The sequence below is a fragment of the Dermacentor variabilis genome, chromosome 10, assembly GCF_050947875.1.
Source record: "Dermacentor variabilis isolate Ectoservices chromosome 10, ASM5094787v1, whole genome shotgun sequence".
NCBI lineage: Eukaryota > Metazoa > Arthropoda > Arachnida > Ixodida > Ixodidae > Dermacentor > Dermacentor variabilis.
The window spans coordinates 41,989,502-42,017,227 of NC_134577.1; the positions used below are offsets into that span (position 1 = coordinate 41,989,502).

At 43.0% G+C, this 27,726-nt stretch overlaps 1 protein-coding gene across 2 annotated transcripts; it reads right to left on the reverse strand.

Moving 5' to 3' along the window:
• Positions 1-1,512: 1,512 nt before the first annotated feature.
• LOC142560404 (uncharacterized) lies at positions 1,513-20,243 on the reverse strand. Of its 2 annotated transcripts, XM_075672481.1 has the most exons (5): positions 17,757-20,243; positions 15,114-15,191; positions 14,076-14,189; positions 13,058-13,191; positions 1,513-6,821 (listed from the first exon to the last, which is right to left on the reverse strand). In XM_075672481.1, exons 3-5 carry the CDS (start codon positions 14,149-14,151, stop codon positions 6,561-6,563), a joined length of 471 nt encoding a protein of 156 aa, XP_075528596.1. In that variant the 5' UTR covers positions 14,152-14,189; positions 15,114-15,191; positions 17,757-20,243; the 3' UTR covers positions 1,513-6,560. The 2 variants fall into 2 exon arrangements, with proteins under 2 accessions (XP_075528596.1, XP_075528597.1); XM_075672482.1 differs by lacking the exon at positions 15,114-15,191.
• Between the last annotated feature and the right edge of the window lie 7,483 nt (positions 20,244-27,726).

The following is a 27,726-nucleotide window of genomic DNA, read 5'->3' on the forward strand; positions in this document are numbered from 1 at the left end:
AATTCGTTTGTGGTAAAGAATTCAGAAAGTGTTGTAGAATTTTTAGCAGATAATTCTGACAAGCTCATGACTGCCATGTCTGTAGACGTAAACGATCTGCTATTCGCTCCCTCATAACCAGTTGCTTGCTTGTGTGGAAGACAGCATCGATTGCTTTGGGTCTGTCGCATTTCAAAATGCTGCTGGTACATCAGCAGCAGGGTTCATTGAACTTTTACATTTTTATCTAAACTCCACCTATGCAGAATGTAATTATGACGTGTATCTACAGAAATGTGGTGTCTCCGTAGGGTTTTGCACACAGCACCGGTTCTTAGCAATTTGTTTTTAGCTCAACATGACAGGACGGTAGCCACCCATCTACAAGATATTAAGGTTTTAAAGGTTTTTAGATTTGTTGATTATTTTTTTACATTTTAATAGACAACAGCATAGCTAGCATTGGACAGGACCTTACATCCTTTTTAAGAATTTTCAGGTACGGTTTTAAGCCACTTGATTTGACCCCTGAACTACAGGCTAACAACAAATTGCAATTTTTAGATTCAATGTTAATTTTCGCAGAAACCCACATAAGCTGGTATTACCACCCTAGGGCTAACAAACAACTCCTTTCGTATTCATTTTCCCAGTCGAAGCTTGTTAAACGGGCAATTGTGAACATGTGCTTCACCAATGCCATGGAAAAATAATGTCCTGTCATGATATCCGTCAGCATGAGCGAGCATGCCAGTCGGCTTTCTGCGGCTGGTTATCTCAAAGATGTGCTTGTTTCTGTGGCGGAAGGCTTGGTGAAGAAGTGCAAGAAGAGCTGCGGCGAACAATCCACCGGAAAGAAAAAGATGGCGGTGATTCCACACATGCACGGTATCTCCCATAGGCTGAAGGGGGTTGCCAATAAGGCGAATGTGAAGTTGACACTCTCTGCCCCAGACAAGCCATCAAAGTTGTGTAAGTTGACAGACCCTTTTCCCAAACGATCAAGGGGATGTAAAGTGAAGCATAGAAATAACTTTGTGGAGTGCTCGTAAGGGGTGGTTTACCGTATTCCATTAACTTGTGGCCGGGTATACATAGGGCAAACTGGCTAATGATTCAATGAAAGGCTTGCAGAACATAAGCGAAATGTGGCAAGACTTAGGGACGGGAACCTTTTTGAACATTGCCATGATTGTTCCAGCAAAATGTGCAAGCCAATGTTTGGCGCATGCACAGTGGAGGCCAGAAGCAAAGACCACTGCATGCGTGAAATAATCGAAGCCCGCTGGTTCGAAAAAGTGAGCATACTGTGCTAGTACACCTTCAGTTAATCTTTCTGACAATGAAATCGCGTTCCTGGATGGTAATGGCATGCGCACGCATAGAGTGTGATTTATCTTTTGTATCTTTCCACCTGCTCGCTTCGCTATATATCTGCCTCTGTGTTTCGACAAACATCAGTCGAAAGGTAGCGCTGTCCTGTATCTCTGTCACGTCCCTGTCTTTTTGAATTGCGCTAAAGGCTTTGCCATTATGAGTAAACCAAGATCTCCCCTGCGAAATCTCGGGGGTCACGCGCAACCCTGTACTAAAGTGCGAGTTGAGGTCAATGGTCGCGCCAAGCTGCGCGGCTAGCGCGATGGTGCAAAACATTGGTGCATTCACTTCTCTCTTTCTCTATGGCGCGTCGTGCAAGCAGCCACAGCTGGGCCTGGCCTCGGGGATCTCTCCGGCGCAATCTCCGGGGTAACGCCCAGGCCGTGCATTCACTTCCCCCGCACGCTGCGGCGTACCGTGCGGGCTGGCAGCTGGGCGTGGCCTCCGAGATTGCATTGCATCAGTGCAATCTCGCAGGCCACGAGCCGGCCGAGCCGAACCAAGCCAAGCCAGCGAGGCAAAGTTTGCTTGTTTTCTTAATCATACAGTGGAGCGCTGTGTTGTGTGCCACGTGCGGCTCGACCGTGACGAAACAAGTGGAAAAGCTGACGCGAAATACAATCACAATGAAGCAGAAAGCAGATATCCAAAGGCTGTCGCGTCAGCAGCTAAGTCGCGTGTTGCACACGCCGAAGATCCTTTTGTTGTTTTATTCAAATTTCATCGTATGCCTGGCTGTGTAGCGGTTCCCTGGGCCACAAAGCCGTCTTCTTATTTTCATGTTTACAGTTGTGCGCTCAATTGAGCGTATACTGCAGTAAATGGCAATAACAGATATAACAAAGTATCGAATATAACGATGTAATTTCGGCTACCCCTTCAACTTCGTTATGAGAAGGTTAGAGTAAACACAACGCCGCTTATCTCGTATGGTGCAACGTTTTATTAACATCTACTGTGTAGACAACAAGTCAGATCAACTAAAGAGTGTTGTCAAATAATTGTGGACTGTTTTCACTCTCACAGATATAAAACAATATTGGATTAAGGTGATGTGCTTTAGAACAAAGATCATTGGTGCGCACCTCATTTCCCTCCGTCAAGGTTCGCCCCCAGAAGGCTTACATTTTCAAAGAGCCCCTGAAACGGTTCGGACAAATTTTGCAGACGCGTACGGTACAGCTTAAGTAGAACATTCACACCACAATTTAAGTGAAGCGTTACGTATTAATGGAGCTACAAGCGATTACAAGCTACCCTCCTCCCTAGCCATGCTTCCCCTCCTCAACTCGTTTGTCGAGCGATCAGGGCTAAGCTCCGCCTTCACTGGTTATGCGTCACGATGCGATGTAACATCGTCCACTTCCGGTTGTTTTGGAGCCCGCCCCCGCCCGCGCGAAACGTCTCCGCTAGCCACTTGGCCGTCAACTCCAAGCGAGAGCTATCGAAGCAGTGTGCATTGCGAGAATTCTGCCGAACGTGTCTGGTATTCCGGTAATGACACACTATCAGAACGTTTCGAAGTAACAGTAGAGGCATAAACTCAAGCTGACGAAGGAACTTTAGCGTAGACGTACGTGAGCTGCCTGATCGGTCGGTCTCCACGGTCCAGCCACCCGCTGGCGCAGAGCTTAACCAGCCAAAGAAAGAGCTCATATTTCTCTAACCAAGCGTAAAACATTTTAAACATTTACAAAAACAATGTGTTAACGATTACACTCCTGCGAAAAATTTACACCAGCAGCAAAGAAGAATACATTTTGTAACTGATACTGTGAGTGGTTGAGCTCTATGCCACAAAGTGGCTGCACCGCGCATACCATTCACATTTGCGCTTCTGTTCATCCGCTGAAACGACACGCAAGGGGACACAGCTAGGCCCTGTCCCCTTGCGCTTGCGTTTACCCTAATACCGGACTCTCGAAACGCTATTGCATTAGTAATCATCTGATGTAAAGTGACGGCCGCAAATGCGCAAATCCTGGCGCCGATCGGATAGCGGCAGTCCGATGCACTGCAGCCAGTCCGCTCGTCTGCTGCCTTGTAGAGGGGCAGGATGTCGCAGCTTGACATATTGCCAGTCGCTACGTTTGCAGTCCACAACACAACAAAGTCGAATCATAGTGCTCGCGCAAAGACTGAGACCGGCTCTGACCATGGAGCTCCTGTCAAAATGGAGCATATTATAACACAAGCAGACAACGCTTGCTGTGTGCCGGAAGCGCTTAAGTGTAGTGAAAAATTGTTCTTGTGCATTCTCTTTCTGTTACCTTCTTTTTATAGAAACAAATTAACTAACAGTCCAACTATTACAAACATCATTTGTTTACCATAAAGTAGGAAAAATTATCGATCACGCGCCCTGGTCAGCCAATCGGATAGCTCGCCTCACTGACGTCATATGGGTGATTTCCGTTATATGGGTAGGGGCGGGTTAAAATTCATCCGAGCAGTGTGCTGCGATCGGCAGCAATGTGCATTTTGAAAACCTTATAATAAATTACACTCTTTAGGCGGAGCACTTAGATGTGTCAATTAATGATCAGAAGGACCTACGCTAACGACTCAGTATGTTTGTAGAAAATCGTCAAAATCGTTTTAGGGTCCCTTTAAATAAGAACTGAGTTTTTCATCACAAATGACTAGATTGAACACCTGAAAATTTAAGCAGGCTGCTTGTGCCAAGGCAAAAAGTACCTACAGAAAACGTAGCACTGTTTACTGCTTTACAACAGGTGCAACAGGCAGTGTCTTTTCCAGTGAAAGCATCTACAGCTGTTTCCACAAACGCTCACGGAATAAAAGCAATCACAAGTGAAAATGTTTGTCAAGCAAGAACTGGAAGCAGGAACTCAAAGTACTTTCACAAAAGTTTTCCAAACAAAAGCACCCACAAGTGAAAAAGAAGCAAACAATAGCAGAGGTGGCGTCAACCCCATAACCGTTCTGGACAAGCCCTGCTCATCCAAGCCCTCATGTCCCCAAAGTATTTAGGATGAGTGCAGCTCGCCCTTGCGGTACTTGCTCTCTCCTTGAGCATTTTGGACGAGAGACACTCGTCTGCAGCTTAATTTATGTTTCGGTCGGCAGATGGCAGTACGTGCCCGGTGATTTCTCTTCTTCTACATATCGAGCATGTTTTTCATGTTGAAACTAGCATTTCCAAAATGGCGTCCAACAGAGGCTAGGCGTGTGTCGCCTATCTGTCTTTCAGAAAAATAGGCATTTGTTTGTCTCCTCCCGACGATGATGGTTCAGGCATTGAGGTGTACATTGTTTCAGGAAGTGAAGACAAACTTGATGATTACTAAATTTAGAAGTTCTTCGGACGAATAAGACAAAAAGGAAAGCTCACAGGACGACGTTGCAAGCGCACGTCTGTGGACTAAAATCAACATGAACAGCATTCCGACGAAGCCTCCGCTGTTTCCTTCTTTCTCTGTACCCTGTAAGAAGGTTATTGTAAGCTCGCCAGGTCAATTGTTTGAATATATTGGGGGTTTTGTAGATGATGAGCTGGTTTTGATGATGGTCAATGATACAAATCAGAAAGCGACTCGGCGTAATCCCTTGTTTTGAGCTGACGCACAGACTGCCAAAACTCCCTTAGCCAAATAACGCAATGTTAGCATGCGCAGCTGGTGTGACCATGACAAAACAATTCTGTGTATACTTGTTCCATAACTTTTGTTGATTACAAGCAGGTGGTTGGTGCATTTATAGTATGGCGTAGAAAATAAAATTCAGTAACCTACATTTATTTATTCTATGACTCCTCAGTTACCCTTTTCTCCCTGAAAACCCTACTTTCTACAACAAAGGTATTCACAATCAGAAATAAAAAATTAAGCATTCTAGGTAAGAAATTTTTGATAAAGCAAAATGGCTAAGGGGTTAAGTATAACAAGCTGTTGATAATGTACCAAATTAGTGCAAGACGAATTCCTATCTGGCCCACACCCTCAGTGATATTACATCTTGCCTATCAAGATTTCATCCTGTAGGCTTAATAAATCAGTATTTATTAAGGTGCGTTTGATTGTAAGTGACCTTTAATACTAGTTAACTGTGATTCTTACATCTTTCAGAATCTATCTGATATTGTAGTCACTTCTATAACTCAATGAATTGTGTTCATTGCACATTAATGGATTCTGATAACACCTTACGATTTTTTTACTTGAACCTGTTCCTTTCCTGTAATCATTCAAGTTGGATGTAGGAGCTTAAAAGCAGAAAACCATCTTGCCTTACAACTAGGCAGATTCAAAGTTAATCAGGAGAGGTATCACAAACATAGCTTTGTTAATACCCTGAATAAAACTTGCCCATAGGCTGAGCAGTGCATCTCTACAATAAAGGTTGGATGTTTGTTGGATACTGGTAACTCAAGAACTCTGCTGTCGGCTGCAGCCACAAGGCTGATTAAGCTTGTTTTCGCAATAGGACAATCCCCATAAATGCAACACCATAGACGAGAGCCAGTTGGTTGTGCTACCCTATGTGCACAATATCTTGCACAGGCTAAAGAACACGTCACAGAGCACAAAAGTGCATGTGGTTTACTTGACTCCCGAAAAACTGCGAATGTTTTGTAAATTTGTGAATGCTCCTTACACAACCATTTCTGCTATTTCTCTGAAGCACAACTCGCATGTTATCTCCTGCCCAGTTGGATGGTATCGTTTAATCAGTTTCACTGATGTATGCGGAAAAAGTTTTGTTTAATTAGATTCTGAGGTCTATGTGCCAAAACCGCGACCTGATTATGAGGCTCTGAAGATGTCACTAAAAACAATGCTTTGAAATTTGAATGTTTTTCTGAAATAAACTTACTCCATCTAGACAATTTTATCAGAAAATGCATAAAGCAGTCCATCTGCTGAAATTGAATGTTTGTTACTAAACAGTTGTTTAGATAAGGCAGTTCCTAAATACACACACTTTGCCTGTGCACTCAGTTGTGTGTGTGTGTGTGCACACACACATGTGCTTGTGTGTGAGAGAGCACTGGATTGCAGCATAGCTTTGCACAATGCCGGCATTTTTCCTGCCCTAGTTCTACTCCTTCGCACAACACAACTGCAGAAGCGGCGAAAATAGCAATGCAAGCAATAATGCACTGCTCAATGTTACAGCACCATCCGCTGCCTTAGTCTTTTTTTTTTTCCCCTTCTGTGTATAATTTGCTGAGGCTAGAGTGTTCAGTTTTCATACGGAGGTGGCGATTCAAGGGGCGCTGATGGCATTTGTGCTGCAGATGGCTGTGACAGAGGTATGCCCTTGTTGTTAATGTTGAACCCAACCTCTGGATGGTGCTCAGGCAGTTGTTGTGGATTTGGCAAGGCTGAATGTGTAATTGCATCCGGTAGGAGAGCGCGCATTTCTGGCTGGCTGTGGTTCATTGCCCCTGACGTTATCGGAGCACAAGGTGCTGTCATGCAGGGACTCGGCTGCAGCATCCCCTGTGAAGCAACATTCAATGAGTCATTGTGGTTATAAAATGAGCTCTGCCATAGGTGAAAGTTACAATTACATAAAAGGCAATAATAATGATAATTAATAATAACACTTCAAGACAAGGCATAATTTGTGTGCCTCATTTCGTGTCTGCACTGATGAAGCCATCGATAACAAAGCCATTAAGCGCCTGAACAACCCGTCAATGTGGCCAATGGAACGCCTGTTCAAGCCATTCTGTGGAGTGCTACATGATGGTATGCTTCATGCTTCTGAGATAGTGCCCAAAGATCGAAGTGGTGCGTAATTTGTACATCTTCTACCAAAACGCTCATGGACTTCGCACCAAAGCATGTTAATTTTTTTCCAATATCATTTGGTCTTTTTTTCCTATTTTTTGTTATTTTCGAACTTAGCTCTGCAGTGAAATTTCCTCTTCAGATTTTTTTTCCACCACGCTATAACATCTTCCACAGTGCCCGGGACTTCAGTGGATTTAAACAAAAGGTGATGGCGTACCGATTGCTGTTGACAGTTCACTTAGATGTGTTAGGCGCAACGACATAAAAAGTGCACAGGAGTCAATTTGGCTCGAAGTCAGCCTAGCACACTGAGAAAAATTGTTAATCGGAACTTTCTATGTACCGCCGAATATTTCTCCTGTCTTGTTTGATGAAGTCATCTCTTCCATTGAAAGTCTCTTATCTTCCCATAGCAAGCACAGAGTAATCCTTCTTGGTGATTTTAATACATCTGGATATGATTGGAACAGGCTTAGATAGTCTCATCACAATCATTAGATAGAGAACAAATGCAGCCTGTTGTCGGACTTTCTGTCCTTCTATTCACTTCAGCAACATAACTTGATCGCCCATTCCTGTGGCAACATCTTAGACCTTTGCCTCTCGAATGCTCAAGTTATAGATGTGTCTCGTTCTGACATTTCCCTTGTGCGTCCTGATAAGTTTCACGAACCACTAAAGATAAATGCCCCTGTGTCAGCCCTGAGGCAGAGCTCCTCCAGTGGCATTAATGAATCCTCTCGCTTTGCTTTCAAGCGTGGTGATTATGTTGGTTCATATTCTTGTCCACCACCAATTGGTCGCTGGTCACAGACAAAACCAATGTTGTTGACCAAGTACATCAATTTACAAACCTAGTTTTGAGCAGTATGTGCAAATACATCCTCCAGTACAGTCCTAAATGTTCTCATTTGAACTTATAACAACACGAAAGTATAAACATTGTGTGCACTGTAAATTCAGAAGTCCTGTGCCCAGTGAGTAGGGACAAAAATTCCGATTTTTTCAAACTCTCTGCAAACGCCTCTATATGCATGCAGCCAGCAAAAGCACACAACTTTGAGACTGGTTCCTGAAAGGGAGGCGCCGCTGGGGCTTGAATTTGGACACCACCTATGCTCAAAAGTGGTGCGATCCGTATGACAAAATTGGAATCAACTTTTCTTATTTAGGATCAGAAAAATATCCACTTACAACAGAGGGCAAAGAGCAAAATAAACCAGATCACAACAAAAATGAGAAAGAGCACTGTGCTGAATACACACAAAAGAGAAATGCTCGTTGTCCTATCTGTAGCTCCCTGTGCACTTTCTCCCTCCTCTTTCCTCCTATCTATCTACTTCTTTCTTCTTCCTCTTTCCTATGTATTCTTCTTTCTAGCCTTCTTTTCATATCTTCTCCCATAAACAATGCTTCTCCCACTTCCACAATACAACTCGCAGTCTTATTTACGTGCCACATACTTGTTCATATTACACGAACTTGTATTTACAGACTTTTTTCATCAACTTAACTGGAATTCAAATTACAAGCACTTACAAGCCACTTTCATAAGCCTGCATATGCACCGTGTTGCTGGTACAACCATTCCACCATTACCTTCACTTTTACTTTCTACCACGGGTCTTACGACGCACTTCCCCACATAACCTTGATGCACGGTGTCGCCACATGTTCGCTCCCTGCCGCCCACTCTCCTCTCTGGCACCGACTCTGCCCCCTCACATGAACCCCTCCCCACCCACTGCTCGAAAACACATTGATGCACTGTATTTTGGAGCCATAGAGTGATCTGACAATGCTAACACATTTTTTAAAGAATGTTACTATAAAATAGGCAAGGCCTTGAGAGGATCTCATGCGCTCTTGCCACCTTTTCTTATTCTAGCCTCATTTTATGCTGGCTATATAGTTTCTTCACATCATGTGGCCTGACCATATTGATCTTATGTTATGAGCCTCAGTAGCAATGTTCTCCCCACTGACCACACACAAAATGTGGTTGTTCCAAACTCTTACCCTTCCTTGTCACTCTTTGTGTACATCACAGCATCGTCATTCTAGCTATATGTAGAAGTTTTGAATGTTTTAAACTCATTTATAAATCCTAACAAAACTTCTTTACGAAAGCATATTTAGCGCCAGCAAACAAGGACGGAAGGGAGAAGACACCACAATGCGCTAACTTCAACAACTTCATTTTCAGGAAATACACCTATATAACCCATGCACAGTGGCGCCACCTTATCCAAATCTTACTCATCCAGAAAATCCGTCTCTTTATCTAACAAGTCGACTGAAGGGGCACTAACACACGTGTCACTATTCCGCCAGATAGCCTGAGCCTCAATAATCTCTCGCACATATTTATCTTTGTGCTTCGCAAGAATCCGGCAGGATCCATACACCGGCGCACAGCCGCATTCCTGACAGTGGGTCTACAAATGACCGTATTGCTTATTTTTCACATTTTGGCAATGTTCCCGTAATCGGTCATTAAGACATCTCCCTGTCTGTCGGATGTATTTTTTCCCACAGGACAGCGGAAGCTCATATACAACAGCTTCTACGCATCCCACTGGCGCTTTTCGATGATTCGTAGAGCATCCGGCAGCTGGCTTACGGTACGGGTCCGTCAATCGACATATTTTTGCCAGCTTTTCTGGTGCGGAAAAGACCACTTTTGTGTCCACCCGGCTAGCCAGCCATATTCTTAAGTTTATGTGCCGTTCTATGCAGGTAGGGCACTACCGCTACCTTCCTTCTATGTTCCATCCCTTGATGTGCCGTGTCCCGAGTTGTGCTATCTGACCTGCACTTTTTTAGCAGCCCCTCGACAACCGAAACTTGCACTGATTCCGGAAACCCTGCTGCTGATAACCTCCCCGATTGATCCATAAGACTCGTATAGATCTTATGGTGGCAAGACTTCTTTAGAGCATTTCCAAAGCATAAGTTGGCAATGCTCCTCTTGACGAGCTTCGAGTGGGCTGACCGATATGATAACAGGGGCTTATTAGCTCTAGGTTTATATTCCCAGCACGTGTGCCGTTCCATGAACTCGAGCTGAATATCTAGGAAACGCAGCACGTTATTGGTGGGTTCTTCAATCGTGAGAGTAAGTGGGCTAAGGCCTGCAGAAAAAACTTCGTAAAGCTTGCCTACTGTAAAACGCGCGTCTGGTTCAAAAAGAACAAGATAGTCGTCAATGTATCTGACAACTTTAACCACCCTGTGCTCCGACAAGGTACGGGACAGTTTCCTGTTATGGTGAGCTAGAAAAATGTCACTTAGTATGGGCGCCAAACATGAACTGATGCAAACCCCTTGCTTTTGAATGAATATGTCGTCATTCCATGCTTCATATGTAGAGTGACGGTAGCAACTAAGCATATCTAAAAAGCAAAAGCATAGCACATCAGCAACCATACACACCAACCAGGGCTTAAAGTCTCCCTTCAATGGAGGGGGAGTCCTAGGGTGGCAACCAGTATAATGCATGCGCATGCTCATACACGCTCAACAAATACTGTGTGTTTGTGTGTGTGTGTGTGTGTGTGTGTGTGTGTGTGTGTGTGTGTGTGTGAGAGAGAGAGAGAGAGAGAGAGAGAGAGAGAGAGAGAGAGAGAGAGAGAGAGAGAGAGAGAGGGGGGGGGGGGGGGGGGGGGGGGGGAAAAGAGAGAGAGAGAGATGAAGGAGCGTGATTTCTCTCACTCGGATGTGGAGCACCTTGCAATCTGACTCGGAGGACTGAAACAACCCCCTGAATTTACTGTTAAAGTTGGTAACGAGAAAAATGTCATTGGATGGAACATGTAACAGCAGCTGTATGCAAAGAGGCTGCCAAAAAAAGGCAATCAGTGGGAATTATTCAGACTCTCAAGAAGCCTAAACTTGGAGTCGAAAGCGATAGTATTACGGGCAAAGAAATGTATAAAAAAAAGGAAACGCATACATGCTGTGAAGACGGTAGAATGGCACTCCTTGTGATATTGGGTTTGATAATAGGGCCTTCCTACATGACTAAATGTGACTACTATGTGACAGTCAGTTTGGTCACAACTCTCACAGGCCACAGAAGTCGTGTATGGAATGTTCCCTTTATGTTTACTTTGATGGTGATGAAAAAGCCAACTTCAAGCAGTGTAGTGAAGCCGACTTTCTCTAGAATTAAACAAATTTCTATGGGTGTTCTGCAAATAAATATATTATTCTGAGTGTATGTTTCGGTCATTTATTTCATGTGCTGATTCCAAACACTTGGAATAAACTGACACTTTAGAAACGGTTTTCTTTTTCCAAAATAACTCGGCAGGTAATGGGTTAAATATATGTTAACTCAAAGCAAATAAGTCTAGCTGCAACATGAAACATTAGTGGGCTTGCTTCATTGACAACACCGGACACTACAATAACATATTTTGTGGTTTCACACCTGCTTGCCTACAAAACTGTGTCTACATACAAATACATGTGTCTTTGGTATAACACAGCACTCATAATGCACAACTAAGTGAATTAAAATTAACTGGTAACCTAAAGAAACCAAGGTGAACCTTCACTAATTCACGAGCAGCTAGCTTCACACTCATATGGCTCGTGAAACAGTACACAAGGTGTTTCATGTAACTTGAACCAAGGATTTTAAAAAAGAGGTTAGCTGCAGCTGAATGAAACCAACGACATATGGTTTGCCGCCCTCAACCGAGCATCAAGCCTATCGCTTACCAGGGACGACAGCACTTCCTTTTTGTGCGCCACCACCAAAAATGCTGATGCACCTTGAAGCCAATGCCTAGAGCTGCGACCGCTCACTTCGCCGCGAACCACGCACACGGTTTTTTTCGTGTGAAGCACGGTTGAAAGCGCTGCAATACGATAGCACATGAGTGTACTCACGTGGTTTTATTTCATATTTCGCTAGCTTTCTTTAAACCCCGACAAAAATTACAATGCAGCATGTACATTGCCACAAAAAATTGTACCAGTCCTTTCTGGGTCCCCTCTAAAACACAATGAAATGCACTTGGCCCCAAAGTGAATATTAAAAATTTTGCATAATTAATCTTAGTTAATGAACTAATTAAGCAGAATATGAAAGAAACTCTAAGGAGTGCCACATGATGGCAAACAATATGCCATTGGTTTCATTCAGCTGCAGTTAACCACTTATTTACAATCCTTTGTTCAAGTCACGTGAAACACCCTACATATACGGTGCCAAGAATCTCAGTCAACAAGGGTAGTGACCGTCATGTACACTGCCTCAGGAAAATGCATGCAGCAGTATGACAATACCTGCTTTCCTGCTTTTGCTCGTGTCACATCAACCAGTTAATAGCAATTAAATCCTACATTGAAGAATTCTAGAATTAGAATTGCCCTGCACAAGGCACTACTGGCAATAAAATCGCCTTCAGCAGTTGTGGAATGGGTGCCACAGTGCTACAGTTGACCTGCCAAGGGGGGGCTGAGGCCCTCCTTAAATAATGAAGGGGGGGCAGGGCCCCCCCTGGGCCCCCTCTAACTTTAGGCACTGACACCAAGTGAAATGCAAACAGCACAGCATGTGGCTTTCGCATAGCCTTGCAAAAAAGCAATAGAATATGAGCATTTATGACCAACTCTGGTAATTACCAATTGTGATATGACCACCACTCGTGACACATGACTCCATAGGCCATTAGACTGTGCAAAAATCATGCACTATGCTGTTCACAATTTAACTTATTTGCTGTGTTATGCCTTGGAAAATGGGTAAAACTGCAATTTGTGTCTGCATTTTATGCAATAAACAAAAGAATAAAAGTGAGGCATTTAGAGATGAGGCATAATGACAGTAAAACAAATAGTTGTAGTAATGGACACATAGCATTGAGTTTTCACTGGTGTGAATCCTTAACCCAATTATACCATGCAAACCAGCTGCACATACTTACCAGCATGCGCTGCCTTCGCCGATACCAGAAGTACCCGTAGATGCCACAGGTCAACAGGAACGTTAACACCATGAAGACTGTTACAATGATAGGCATCCGAACGGTCCAAAAAGCAAAATGGTGCTGGGCCCTCACTGCATGCATGCAGTAGGAAAGGTTCTAAAGTGAGGCATATGGGAGATGAGGCACAATGACAGCAAAACAAATAGTTGCAATAAAAAAATGTGGTTCAATAATGGTGTTTGTTAGTGGCTACAGCAGTGATGGCTTCATTTCATTCAATCACAAATACTGCTTGAATTTGTTGAGTTTGAGCAGATTACTTCAAATTAACCTGCGGCATACAGGGCGATTCCACCACTTGAACTGGACTACTTGAACAAGAGGACATTGATTGTGTGACAAATAAGAATGTAAACATTTGTTATTAAACACAAAGTAGCAGTTGGTCCACGCTTTGCATTAATGACCTAAGGGTACATACTGCAATTGGGAAATTGGAGTGCCACTTCATCTGTACTACTTGAAGAGGCAAACAGCACTTGAATGTCTAACCACAATGTGAAATTAACCAAACTGCAGCTACTAATTAGTGCATTGCAATTTTCCTCTTCTCTTCTTTGTTGTCTAGAGTTAATCTTTTTAAAATGCCCAGTGCAAATGCAATCAGTTACTTTTTTTTCACAAATGTGTGCTCATTTGTAACATCATTACATTTCATAGGGGATATACTGCCTGCCAGTTTCCCTACTTGACGTACAACTTTCTGTTTAGCAAATACCTGGCAGTTGTGGCATGAGCAACGTGGCCTGACAGTTGGCGTACTAAGCTGGCACACAGTGATCTGAGGATTGAATCCCGACGTGGGGTGAGAATGATTTTACCTTCCAACCTGTGGCTTATGTATGTCAAGTCTAATGATTCACACAACTTTAAGGTCGGGAAGAGACCATTTAAGCTACTGCTATTTAAATAGAGGGAGAGATGGAAAAGCATATCACACAGGAAAGCAACTCACTGTGGTCATCATCAGCATGTACCATGCTTAAGAGAAGGCCAATGCAGACAACAGCACACCATGTCATAGAGTCCATGCTGCTCTAAGGTTGAAAAAAATTTGCTTCACGCAGGTCTGCAGGCAAAAAATAGCACATTTTCGCTGGAAGTGGGTCTGCGAAAGTCACTTAGATCTTTCAACAGTAATCAACACCAACACAGCAACTTTCAAGTGGATGGCAGCTGTAATATAAAAAGCCCTCACCAAGTTTTGGTATCCCAAGCAAACAAGCAAGTCACGTAGATCTTGAGGTGATGATTTTGTCAACAAAATATTGTGCCTATGTGCACCACGAAAATGGCTGAAATTTCAAATTAAAGCTGGAATGCCCTTTTTGTCAGAGCAGCAAGTCTCCTCACAAAAGAAAGAAAAACTGAGAGAAAAGCAAAAGATAGGTAGGGAGGTTAACTAGAGGATATCTTTGGTTGGCGACCCTGTACTGGGCAAGAGAAAAGGGGTTGACTGTGGGGGGATGTCCCCTTTACGGAAGTACTGGAGTCAACGCTGATTTCCATATGTCATTTTCATTTCCGTAAAGAATGAAGAAAGGCCTGAACAAAAGGTAGAAGGTTTTTCCACTTGACAGAGATTCGGCCCAACTGTGCAAGGCAAACAGCAAGCAGACCAATGTCAGGCACAATACACTTTAAAACACAGAGCACAAAATTAGTCCATGGTATTTGTGTATGCACTGTGTCTGTACAACACATACGTTAAAAGCGTACACGAAAAGCAGTAAACAAAAAACATGTATATATTTATATACCATACATAAATGCTCATAAAGCATTATTCTAGGAATTGATGCATACAACAGATATGCAGTGTTACAATGACACTAATACAATCGATAAAGATTCGCAAAAACACCTAAAAGTCAAAACAAAATTATCTCATTGTGCCATTACAAACAAATTTATTAAGCCGGACTTTTCAATGTTAGTAATGTGTCTACCTTGTTGTACAAGACTGGAAGCGTATGTTGAAAATTCTGCTCACCATATTTATTGCTGCAATAGGGCACTTTTCAGTACTCTTTATTGTGATCGCCATGAACAGGTTCCCTAGATATTAACTCTGCCAAAGAAAGTAACATCTGCTCATTATTGTTTGTTTTGTTTTTACCTTATAAACAATGCACGAGTAAATATTCAGAATTTAAATTAGAGTGTAGCGAATGGAAAGTTCCCTTGTGCGCTATGCATTGAATGGTCCTTTTTTTGAAATACATGCAGCTGATTTAGATTTGATGATGTGGTTTTGCCCCAGGCTAAAGAACAGTAGTCTAAGTTCGACATAAACAATGTGTTATAAATTCTCATTTCTATATTTGGCCATATTACCGAATGCAGTTTCACCATGACACGAACAGTTTCCAAAAGCGGCCAGATTACATGGCTGACATGCGTGCCCCAGAACATGCTTGTGGAAATATACACACAATGTTTTTATAGAATCTAGAACCTCAGTAGTTGAATGACCAAGAATAATATTATGCTTCATTACCACATGAGACACTTCTGTTAAGAATGATTCTGCTTTTGTTTCAATTACATTAATTTGCAATGAAGTTAGCTCACTCAATCTGCTTAAATCTTTGAGCCATTTATTTATGTCTGACTGAAGAGTTTCGAGATCAGAATTAGAAAATAAAGAAAGTCATATTGCCTGAATGCATGGCATAACTTGGCTTGCTACTCATCTTTACAATATCATTCACATATAGGTTAAACATCAGCTGTCAATAATGTCTCCATGCATCTCTCCGTAGGCCATGCCACAACACTAGCTACCTTACACAATCGTCCTACCTTCTTCAGGTATCGCTTACATGTTATGTAAAATTTTCCTCAATGTTCGTAGCAGTCGTAAAGCTCCAGCACTTGTGATCAAAGTTCCAGAGCTAGCACATTTCTTTTTAATATATATAGCCATTATTGCAAATGCTGGTTTCTATGTCCGATAAATGAGGTTGAAATAGTGATAGTAATCATAGCTAAAAGTCATAGCAATTAGTCATATGTTCGATATCATGAGGTTAACATAGTAATAGTAACCATAGCTACAAGTCTTAGCAATTAAGAGAAGACAGGGACGCCTACACGGTACCTACAGTCTTCGGTAGTTTAGGCAGAAAGTCACAGCAATGGTGGTGTACCTCTGATTCCATAATGGTCAAGTTTGTTTAGTATTAGTGAAACATAATTTAGCCAATCAAACACTTTTGAAAGACCAATGAATTTTCACTAAATGCCATTAGAATTATTTCTTTCTGCATTAAAAGAGCAAGTTCAGTAGATTGTCCTTTGCGAAACCCATATTGCCATTTATTCATCAAACTAAACGTATGGGAGCATCAACTGGTCAGCATTAAAGGTAAACAAAAAAGTGATTAGAATCTTGGTGGTATCTAACCTAGCTTAAAAATTTACCTATGCCTATAATGATCCCATCCTCATCCCTTCCCTGCTTTGTTTTTTTTTTCCACCAAGACACCAATCATCTCTTGCTGAACTCAACTGTTGACTAGTTAATGCTTCCCTGAACTATGACACCAATGTTTACGGAAGGTGGACAGTCCCTCCGGTTCTGGATGAATGGATATATCTTCACATTCCATTACAATGCCCTTAGTCATGATTTTTGCTGCAGCAGGCACAGGTATCAACCTGTTGCGAATTTTTGCACCTGTGTCAGCTGACCTGAGCCGACTGCACGAGAAAATTTCCTGAAATTCTCTTTCCCCATTTCGTGTTTGCCGTCTTTGTAAAGCTCCATGGACTTGTTTTGATGCCATCCTTTGTATTCACTTTAATGACTCTCTCCATTTAAACTTTTTTGATAGACTGGTGGCCAAAATTCACCTCTACATCCATTCTGTCAGCACCGGTCCTGTACAATGCAGGTACATATGCTCACACTGGATTCTAGCATCCGAGAAACAGGATAATGGACTGTCTGGCCACTCGAAACGGCACTTTTCCGGCAGCATCAATATCAAACTAGTGCCTGCCCCGATACCTCCCACATGCGGGGTAGACTGTGCATTCACAACAACACCGTTGCTGCGACACCCACATCGCAACATGCACTGCGCACTATGGCTTGTTGCCATTTTATGATAGAGTTCAATGCCCCACCCTGTGGCGTAGCCAGAAATAGGTTGCCTTGTGGGGAGGGGGGGAGGCTGTGCAAGGGGGGCGTGCCCCTCCCCCCTACTTGACTACGCTACTGCTCCCCTTCCAAAACTGCGCGCGCGCCGCCGCACGCACATACACACGCACGATATAAAAAGCTGCGGAGTATGAACAACCATGGAGCGGCGCGTATGGGCGTGTCTCGCTGAAGGCGTTACAGCGGTGTTGCAATTGACGCAGTGACCTTCGCAGTGCAATTTGTATTGACCCCGACTTCCCAATACTGAGGCTGGCAGTGGAGTCAGTCAAGCAGAAATGTATTCAGCTTGATCATGCAGCTGCGGATCGCAATCATTATACTTATGGAAACGCGTCTGCCCCGATTTCTATGCAGCTATAAGGCAGCTATGTTTCACTTCTAGCAGCATTGCACAACTTTATCCACGAACAGCTAACGCGCCCCGAGTAAATTAACCGGCCGGGTTTTCACAGAAGCACTGATTACCTCTGGTGATAAGCCGCAGCACTTGGTCCAGCAATCGACAAAACAACACGTACGAGCCACGGCAGCGAAAAACAGGCCTTCAAGCTAGACGCGTCTTAACTAAACGCGCTATGCAGACCAGCGCCGCCAGTATTTATATCGTTTGCTACAAAAGATAGTCATAGCAAACTGCACACACAACTTTAAACTCGTATGGCTAAACTCATCGCGACTGCTGGTGCCATCTTGTCTTCTTCAAGCAAACGACAAGTGAATGCCTAGACGTTACGATCGGGTTATGTTACGTCACGTTACTGCCTCCGAAACTCGCGCCAATGTGCACTGCCTCGTGCGTCGTCTCCAAGCGGCAAGTTTATTGAGTGCTGTGCATTGAATTAGTCAAATCAAAAAGTGTCTGCGAGAACGCCGATTCTGTTCTGTGGAGGAAAGCGTCAGAACTTTCTAAATGCACGTGGTGCAACGACCTCCACTGGCACCGACACGCGCGACATTTTCGCCAACGGCGTCTTGGGGCCGCCCACCGGTGGCCACAAAGCCACAAAAATCAATAGATTGCATATTCAAAGCTGTTTGCACTGCCGTAAACCCCGTTGATCTACGCGCCTTCGGCAGCTTTGCGCAAAACACCATGGGGGGATTGGGGAGGGGGGAGGGATGAGGAATGGCCGTGAACATAGACCACAGCGCCACAAAAAGAGCGCGAAGTTTGAGTTATCACACTACTTTAGCCTTTTCATAAGAAGCCAACAAGCACAGCCTTTTTCACTTTTAAGACACACCTTAGTATGTCATAAATATTACTATAGTCGGATACAGTGAAACCCTACCAACAACCTCATAACCGCCAGCCACTGTTCCTCCGCGAGGCTGCATCGTACTTCACACTTTCTTTGTTACCTACCTTGATAAGGCAGTAACCACAAAAATAAGATTATTAGCGCGTAATTTTATACGTTTGCACTGGTATATTATAGTGGGACGGTGAAAGCTTAATTCTTCATTGAACTGGAATAAAACGCTTGCTTCGCTGCAGCTATTTACTGTCAAGTTTCACTTCAGTTGGCAGTGAAGTTTCACAAGTAAAACGGGTTCAGCAATGAAGTGAACTGTACCGCGGACTTTTGAAGAGTGAAATGCTCAGACTCCATACACTTTGTCCATGTCTATTGCACACCTCATCGCTTCCATCGATGAAAAGACTCTTCAACAACAGCAGACGCTCCGGAAGTATCGAGTACGACGCCATTTTGAAAATGTTGCATGACGACGATTTTGTTTGCTTCTGTGATTAGCTGGCAGACTCCAACTTATTTTCATTATATCTCCATGAGCAGCAACACAGAAAATAAATCAACCTTGTTTTAGTGGATTTTCGGAAGCATTCGATCAGGCATACCTTGAAAAACTAAATTATCTTGAGTTTGCTGTGGGAAACAGCCCACACTTTTTGAGTGGGTCAGAGATTACCTTCAAAATCAAACATGATTTGTAGATATGAGTGGGTTAATTCATCAGCGATGCCAGTGACATTAGAAACACCATATGTTTAAGTTTTATGGCATCATTACAATTTTCAACTAACAGAGTACTATCCAACCTCATGTGTTCAATTCAATATGAAGCTGTTAATTCAGTTATGACCGTATGCTGCACCACAAATAAAGATGGGACTTTAAGATCTGCTTGAGAAGCACTACAGACTAGTGCATATCTGAGTGGCACATTCACGTCTCTCAATAACAAAAAACCTACATTATATTATTGTTACTATAGTTGCAAATGATAGGCATAATTTAGAATCAACACTTAATTATGAGGGCCCTTTTACTAAATATTACGATTCCTTCTATGATTTTGTTACTGCAATTAATGGCATTAGCATGCAGTCTCTAAGCCCTATTACCAACCCCTACATTGCCATAATGTATGCTGTTTATTTTACACTTGAACTGCCACTGTTATTTCGTACTTTAATTGCTTCTGTTTACTTCTGTTCCTTCACCTTACCTACCATAATAGTTAAACCTCGCTATAACTAACTTCAATATAACGAAATTCTCGATATAACGAAGTATTTAACTTCATAACTTCTTGTCCATAGAACAAAATGTATTTAGAACCTCAATATAACGAAGTGCGTGTGCGATTTCAATATAACGAAATTTCGCCCCCGCAAAGGAATGCCGAGACATGGAAATGGAAACTTCCACGGACGCAGATGGTCATATGATTGAATCAAAAGCGGTTGCTTGCTACCGCACCTCTCAAATCGCGCGCCGCGCGACAAGAGCGACCGCCGAAGTGGAGCCGCATCATGTTCCGTATAAAGTACAAGTGCGATAAGATGCTATCGCGCCCCGCGTACTGTTTGCGTTAGGTGCGAGTAAAAGTGTGCGAGGGTAAGACAAGAAAGACAGTGTCTTCACAGGTGATCCGCCTTCCCACGCGAGCAAAGGGAAAGAGTGGGAGGGGTGCAAGCTCGCGGCAACGCTATTTTCTTTCTCTATGGTAACGCGATCCAGCACGCGCGATGGGGCGGATTGGGGGAGGGGATAAGTTGGCGCGCCTCGGCCGTGCCTGCGCATGGCTGTAAGCGCGGCTGAGCGCACACGCAGCTACACATCCTGTTTTAGTGGTAATCTGCTGCGTGTGCGATGAGTGGGCGTGCCGAGACGGCGTGGCACCATGTAAGCTGTCTTACCGTAAGTTTAGTATTGGAGGTTGCGTAGTGTCGAGTTTCGGTGATCCGTTGAAGCGAGAGGCACACGAAGCATTCGCTCCTCACTGCCGGCGCTTTTCCCGATAGCGTCGTCCCAGTGGGGGCGACGCTATCAGCCACGAGGCGGAGTGCACGCGAAAGCGTGGCAGGCTGCGCTTAAGTCGTAGCGCCGAGGAGATATCGCTAACGTACGTGGCATGAAACCGTATCATTCGTCGCCGAGTCCCAAATTTATCAAAATGAATCGTTTTCTCATTCAAATTTGCTTTTTTCGATTGCCCGATAGCTTGGAAAACTCTGCGGCCCCTTCCCGTGTAAGAAAAATCGATCGGCGACTATAGTTATTTGCATAAAAGGTCGAATTCCAATACAACGAAATTTTGATATAACGAAACAAATTGCCGATTTTACCGACTTCGTTATATCGAAGTTTAACTGTACATGGAGCGTTAGCGATAGGCACGAATAACTACGGTACAAATTGCTAAAAGCGACACATGTATCTATTGATCTTCTAGTGGCTCTATATTAATAACACAAAAGGATGGAAAGTTGGGAGTGTTACAGTGACATACCTTTAGTTTATAATGTGAAGGGACACAGACAAAGAATGATAAATGCAGGATGAGCCCTAGCTATAAAATAACATGTATTGAAGCGATCAACACACACACACACACACACACACACACACACACACACACACACACACACACACACACACACACACACACACACACACACACACACACACACACACATATATATATATGATTGTCAAAACCTATGCAAAGAAACGTCATATGGTCTAAAGGGTATCATCAGTATCCTTTCTATGTAAACTTTCTGATATGTTCATCTGTTTACTTTTAGACCATGTGAGGTTTCTTTGCTTACGTTTTTGCTATCACTTATAGATTGTTTCAATAAAGATTTAAGTTCAGAGTTAGCTCTCATCCTGTCTGCTTCTAGTCTTTATCGGTGCCCCTTCGCACAACTAAAGATATATTACTAATAACATGGCATACATTTTGGACAATTTTCTCTATAAGACATGTATTGGACACGTCACCTTTCTCGTCATACTTAAAGAGCCCCTGAAATGGTTTGGACAAATTTTGTAGACGCGTAGGGTACAGCTAAAGTTAATCATTCACACCACAATTTGTGTGAAACGTCTCATATTAAGAGAGCTACAGAAGATTACAAGTTACCCTCCTCCATAGTCATGCATCTTCTCCTCAACTCGTTCGCCGAGTGATCGGGGCTAAGCTCCACTTTCACTGGCTCTGCGTCATGATGGCACGTCATGTCATCAACTTCTGGTTCTCTAGGAAACTCTCCGCCAGCTGCTTGGCAGTCGACCCCAAGCAAGAGCTATCGAAGCAGCGTGCATAGCGAGCATTCTGTCACAGCGCCGAACGTGTCTGGTAATCCGATAACCACAGGTGAGCTGGGCGTTTCGGCAGATGGCTGGACGCGTAAACTCAAGCTGATGAAGGAACTTCAAGAGTAGACGTATGTGAGCGGGCTGATCGGTCTGCACGGTCCAGCCACCTGTTGGCGCAGAGCTTAACCAGCCAAACAAAGTGCTAATATTGCTCTAACCAAGTGTAAAACATTTTAAACATTTACAAAAACAATATGTTAATGATTACGCTCCTGGAAAAAATTTACACCAGCAACAAAGAAGAATACATTTCGTTACTGCTACTCTGTGTGGTTGAGGTTTGTGCCACCAGGTGGCTGCATGTGGCTGCACCGTGCAGACCATTCACATTTGCGCTTCTGCTCATGCCGTGAAACGACACGGTCAAACGGCCAGGCCCTGTCCCCTTGTGCTTACCCTAATACCAGACTCGCGAAACGCTATTGCATTAGTAATCATCTGATGTAAAGTGACGGCCGCATATGTGCAAATCCTGGCGCCGATCGGATAGCGGCAGTCCGATGCACTGCAGCCAGTCCACTCGTCTGCTGCCTTGTAGAGGGGCAGGATGTCGCAGCTTGACATATTGCCAGTCGCTACGTTTGCAGTCCACAACACAACAAAGTCGAATCATAGTGCTCGCGCAAAGACTGAGACCGGCTCTGACCGCGGAGCTCTCGTCAAAATGGAGCACATAACACAAGCAGACGCTTGCTGTGTGCCGGAAGTGCTTAAGTGTAGTGAGAAATTGTTCTTGTGCATTCTCTTTCTGTTACCTTCTTTTTATAGAAACAAATTAACTAACATTCTAACTATTGCGAACATCATTTGTTCGCAATAACGGTGGAAAAATTATCGATGATGTGCCCTGGGCAGCCAATCGGATAGCTCGCCCTAGTGATGTCAATTGGGTGATTTACGTCATATGGGTAAGGGCAGCTGAAAATTCCACCGACCAGTGTGCTGCTATCAGCAGTGATGTACGTTTTTAAAACCTTATAATAAATTACACGCTTTATGCGGAGCACTTAGGTGCGTCAATTAATGATCAGAAGGACCTACTCTAATGACTCAGTACACTTGTACAAAATCGTCAAAATCGTTTCAGGGTCCCTTTAAGTGCAATGCAGCTGTTGAACTAATTCATTGCTAGCCTGTTAATATTTTTGCTAAGTAGCACCAGAGTAGTCAAAGCTCGCGTGGCAACTTTGGCTAGTAGCTGCTGCATGACAAATGCAATATAAAGAGGCACTGTGATGCCAAGTTCAAAATGTAGTTCTTATATGCCACTAGCATAGCGTGGGCCTTCACAGTGCGTAAACTGACATAACAGGCAGTGCCTGTCCCATCACTTCCTTCGCTCTTGTTCGTGTCTGTGTTGCGCTATTTACCTAAGGTGGTGCCGTAATAGCACTGACATGAGAGTATTCAGTATGTTGGTTTGCATTAGTGTGATTCTCCACTACATCAAGCTGAAATCTAGCCTTTCTTAGCCTCTTGAGCCTGATAGCATACATCCCAGAGCAAACCCATTGCAAAGTTGAGTTATATATTAAAAATTAAACCATTTGGTAAGGCAGCATGTGATACAATGAGACTGACTCGCCCAATTACAATAACACTAATGTGCTTTATTGACTATACTTGAACATTTAGAACAAACATTCTGCAGCCATAGTAAAAATGCAACAGTAAAATGCATAAACTGCAAGCGAACAAGAGCAAGCAGAGTATGTAGGCACGAAAATCTTGTCACCGAATCTAAAGCTGACAACACTATTGTCACATTGCATATCACAGCTTAAATCCACACAACAGCATGGAAAAACACTGAATCCAGAAAAAGATAACAAGCCAGACAGAGTTATGAATGTTTGCTTGTTATATAAGTAACATGCCTGTGTCCCACATGGTTGTACTGCATGCTGTCAAGATGACCCTTAACTAACACACACAACCACTCTGAACAAGTTAATTCTAATATCTGTAAATCTCCCAAGATTAGCAAAAAAATTTGGTTCTTTCTTTTGTGCATTTTTCAGTGACAGCCATTTTGAACAATTTAATGCACACAAAGTACTCCCAAATTTCAGGGCTGGACCACACTGTGAAAACTAGAGTCTACAGCAGACAAGTTGTTTATGATATCCACCAAGCTGCAGCATATAAGGCAGAAGAAATAGCAGCTGTATGGAACAAATTTCGCTCAAATCAAGCTTATCATGCTCACAAATTGTGAATGCATGGCATGTGCAAAAAATAATAATAAAAAAAAGATATATATACACAAAATGTGTCAAAATGTTGAAAACAGAGGTTAGATTTGTTCAGCTGCGGAACAAGGAACAGTGCCTACTGCATAAGCTAGCAGTGCAGAAAGTATGACAACCACATATAGTAAGCATGAATGTCAGTGGAAGAAAACTGTTCCACTGAAAAAGTTTAGATAATAAATAGTCATGTTTGATGGAGATAGCCATTGGTCCGTGAACAGATTGTAGGAAAGCTGCTGCAAATGACAGAAGAGTACTCCCCCTCTCCCCCTACCTAGTTCCTTTAAATGGCTTCATTTGACAGTCGCATTGCCTTTTGCTAGAAGCCACACCCCTAGAGTTTTGTGGCCACAATGTATACATTTTAATCTGGTAGCAGCAAAATAAGCTAACTTTATTAAGCACCAAAACGATCATGCTGTGCCAAATGAAGCCCAGCAAAAAAGTTAGGTAAACGTCGCATTGTCAAGCATGCCACCATAAGCTGAGCTATCGTTGTTGCTTAGCAAACCGGAAGCACACATTTACAGAAGTCCAAAAGTAAAAAGCAACATTTTCGCGAAGAGAGATTCATTTCTTTATGAGGCTGCGAACAAACCTTCCTGATGTAACAACATTTGTGCCAATGCAGCTTCGCTAAAAACTTGGTGTTTATAAATAAAATGCCGTGGGAAGAGTTCAATAACAATCACCACAACAACAAGTGGTGAGGCAGACTCACAGGCCACAGCAGCCTGAAGTATAAGGAACATTTCTAAGGTTACATTACATTACACTGACACAAAGTTTCTTACAAGGACAGCTCAAGCAGGCACTTTTCCAAATGGCTTATTAGCGGCCTACACTGGAACTAGTGCTCACAAATTACTACGCGGTGTGCCTGTACAAGAGGTTTAGCATGGAAATTCTGTACAAACAACCTAGTCTGCAAAATTAATGTTGCACCAGCCACTGCAGCATACATACACATGCCAAGGTAATCCAATGCATAGAACATGACTTAGAGGAAATGTCAAAGGGTAGGAAATTTTGTTTATGCCTAAAGCAAGTACTAATAGGCAACGTACACTTTGCTGCAAAGCCGATGCACAACAGCTAGGAGGGCAAAGCTTTAGCTCATTTGCAACTTGAATTTCCATATTCAAATGCACGTGAAATGCTGAAACACCCTTATTATGAGACAACCACACGGCCCATCTAAATTATACGTGCCACACCTGAAGAAAAAGTCAAACTCTGTTGAATAATGTGGCTGAAGAATTACGATTTCAGGTCTCGAAAAACACGTTGCAAAAATTATAAACCTAAAATTTGGTTTGGTGATGCACGACAGCCACTTCACAAATGTGAACATGAGGTGTTGAAACATTGTGATGGCCTTATTTTCTTGCAGCCTTATACATTGAAGCGACTGCATTACATTTTCAATTTGAGCCAAAGAAAGAGGATATTAGTAGCTGGTCAACATATTGTGCAAACATATTGTTAGCACTACGGTGACTGGGCTTCAGACACTCTACAACTATGAAAATGTATCAGCATGGAATCTATTAGCAGGGTTGTAATGCATAACAATGCCTCTGCTTTCATCCAGCTGTGCACAGGGAGCCAAATGCAAGCTGCGGATAAAGCTAGCGTAGGTAAAAATGACATTAGATCACCGAGCTAATACACAGGCATCATAAAGAACTCGTATGGTTGTGACAACCTAAGAATGCACCCCCGTCCAACTTATATTTGTGTTTGTATATACGGGCCAGCCAATTACATTTGCTCATTTCCAGGATCTGCCGGTAGAGATGAACTACCGGAATATCAGGATATTTCTGGAACTTTGTTTAAATGCATGGAGGCAGCGAGGGTAAGTGCAGCACAGTTTTGTGGGCAAAGCTTGTACTATAGATTTCTTAGGCTAGCTTCACCCAGTTTTGTAGTAATCAATACAACAGAATGAGTATTTCATGTGCGGCAAGCAGACACAGCAACGTAACCTTAATTTGTGAAATCTGACCCATGTTCAAGTCAATATAACTGCATCACAACATACAAAACTGGCACTTGGCGCATCCCTTTTTTTGTTCACATTATAAAAAGCTATGAGGGACGTTCCAAAAGTAAGTTTCGTCATTTACTTTCACGCGTAAAATTTATTGACAAAAAAAAAATACACCATGGCATCATGAACTATACACCTTGCACTATTTTTCCACATAGTCGCCACCTACGTTGAGACATTTGCCGTAGCGTGCAATCAGTTTGAAGAAACCACCCTAGTAAAACTTGGTGCCCTGCGATGCAAGGCCTGAGACACGACCTCTTCACCATACACGATCGTTAGGCATTCGTGGATGACGGACGCACTAGTCTCACGTGCCCATTCATACCAGACGACAGCACGCACTTCCACTGACCATGCTGTTAGCACACGTCTGTCTGTCGCCACGATTTGTACTCGAATAATCTCAGGCATGCTGATCTGCTGCTACTCTCTCTTCTTCGGTGCTCTGGACATGCGTCATTCCTCCTCCACTGATGCTCCTTCTATCATTGAACCAGCAACGGGTGTGGATTCCTATGGCGAATGTTTGTTTCACCTGGTGCACCATCTTCTGTTTCAAAACATGACGAAACTTAGTTTTGGAACGTACTTTGTACATTAAAAACAGCAAATGTTATGTAGCACCCCAGTCCAAATGTCACAAGAAAGAAATAATAAAGACAATAATAATAAAGCAGCTCACAGCAAGGTGCATATAGGAAGGAAGTCAAACAGCCAAACAACTAATTATGTTGTTTCTTCCTCAGGGTGTCTGAATTTTCATCTGTTCCTTCTAAAAATAGCATAGCTACTTGTCCAGCAAGCAGCATTACAAAAGCTAGGATTTTTGTGGCTGGGGACAATTGTTTACAGGACACACAAGTCACAAAAAATATATGTATATTAAACAGAGCAACAACCTTACAGCTTGTACAGGTCCCATCAGTTTGAAGGAAAAGCACCCAATCAGCACTCAAAAAACAACAAATATGTCTTAAGCCTCACTCGCTAATACTTGTCAAGTAACTGTTCTGTAAAAGCACCAGCACTTTCATGCTCAATTTCAGTGCAATAAAAACAGGAAAATTGAAAAGTTTCAATGGAAACCAAGTGTTAACAGTTCATACTGAACCCTCCCCCCATAAGTGCAGGCAAGGACCCGACAAAGCCCGAGGCATTTCATAAGCTGCACTCCTTAATACCCTCGCCAAATCTGGCTTAAGGCGGGCCACTGACAGCATGTCTGCACTCCTGGTTGAACATATTTGATGCCATCAAACTCGCCTCTGTAATCAGCTCTGTAATCATCCTGGAAGTTATATGAACAAGCCTCAAATCAGGATCTTCGAAGTGCTCTAGACCACAAAAGCAAAGTGCATTTATGCATGAACCACGTTTTCCCAGGTGGGTCTTCTCATCAGAGTTCCCCAGTGTGGTTTTTTTCCTACCCTTTGCATGCCAACAGCTTTTCTGCTAACTTGGATAGGTGACGTCAATTTACTACAACTTAG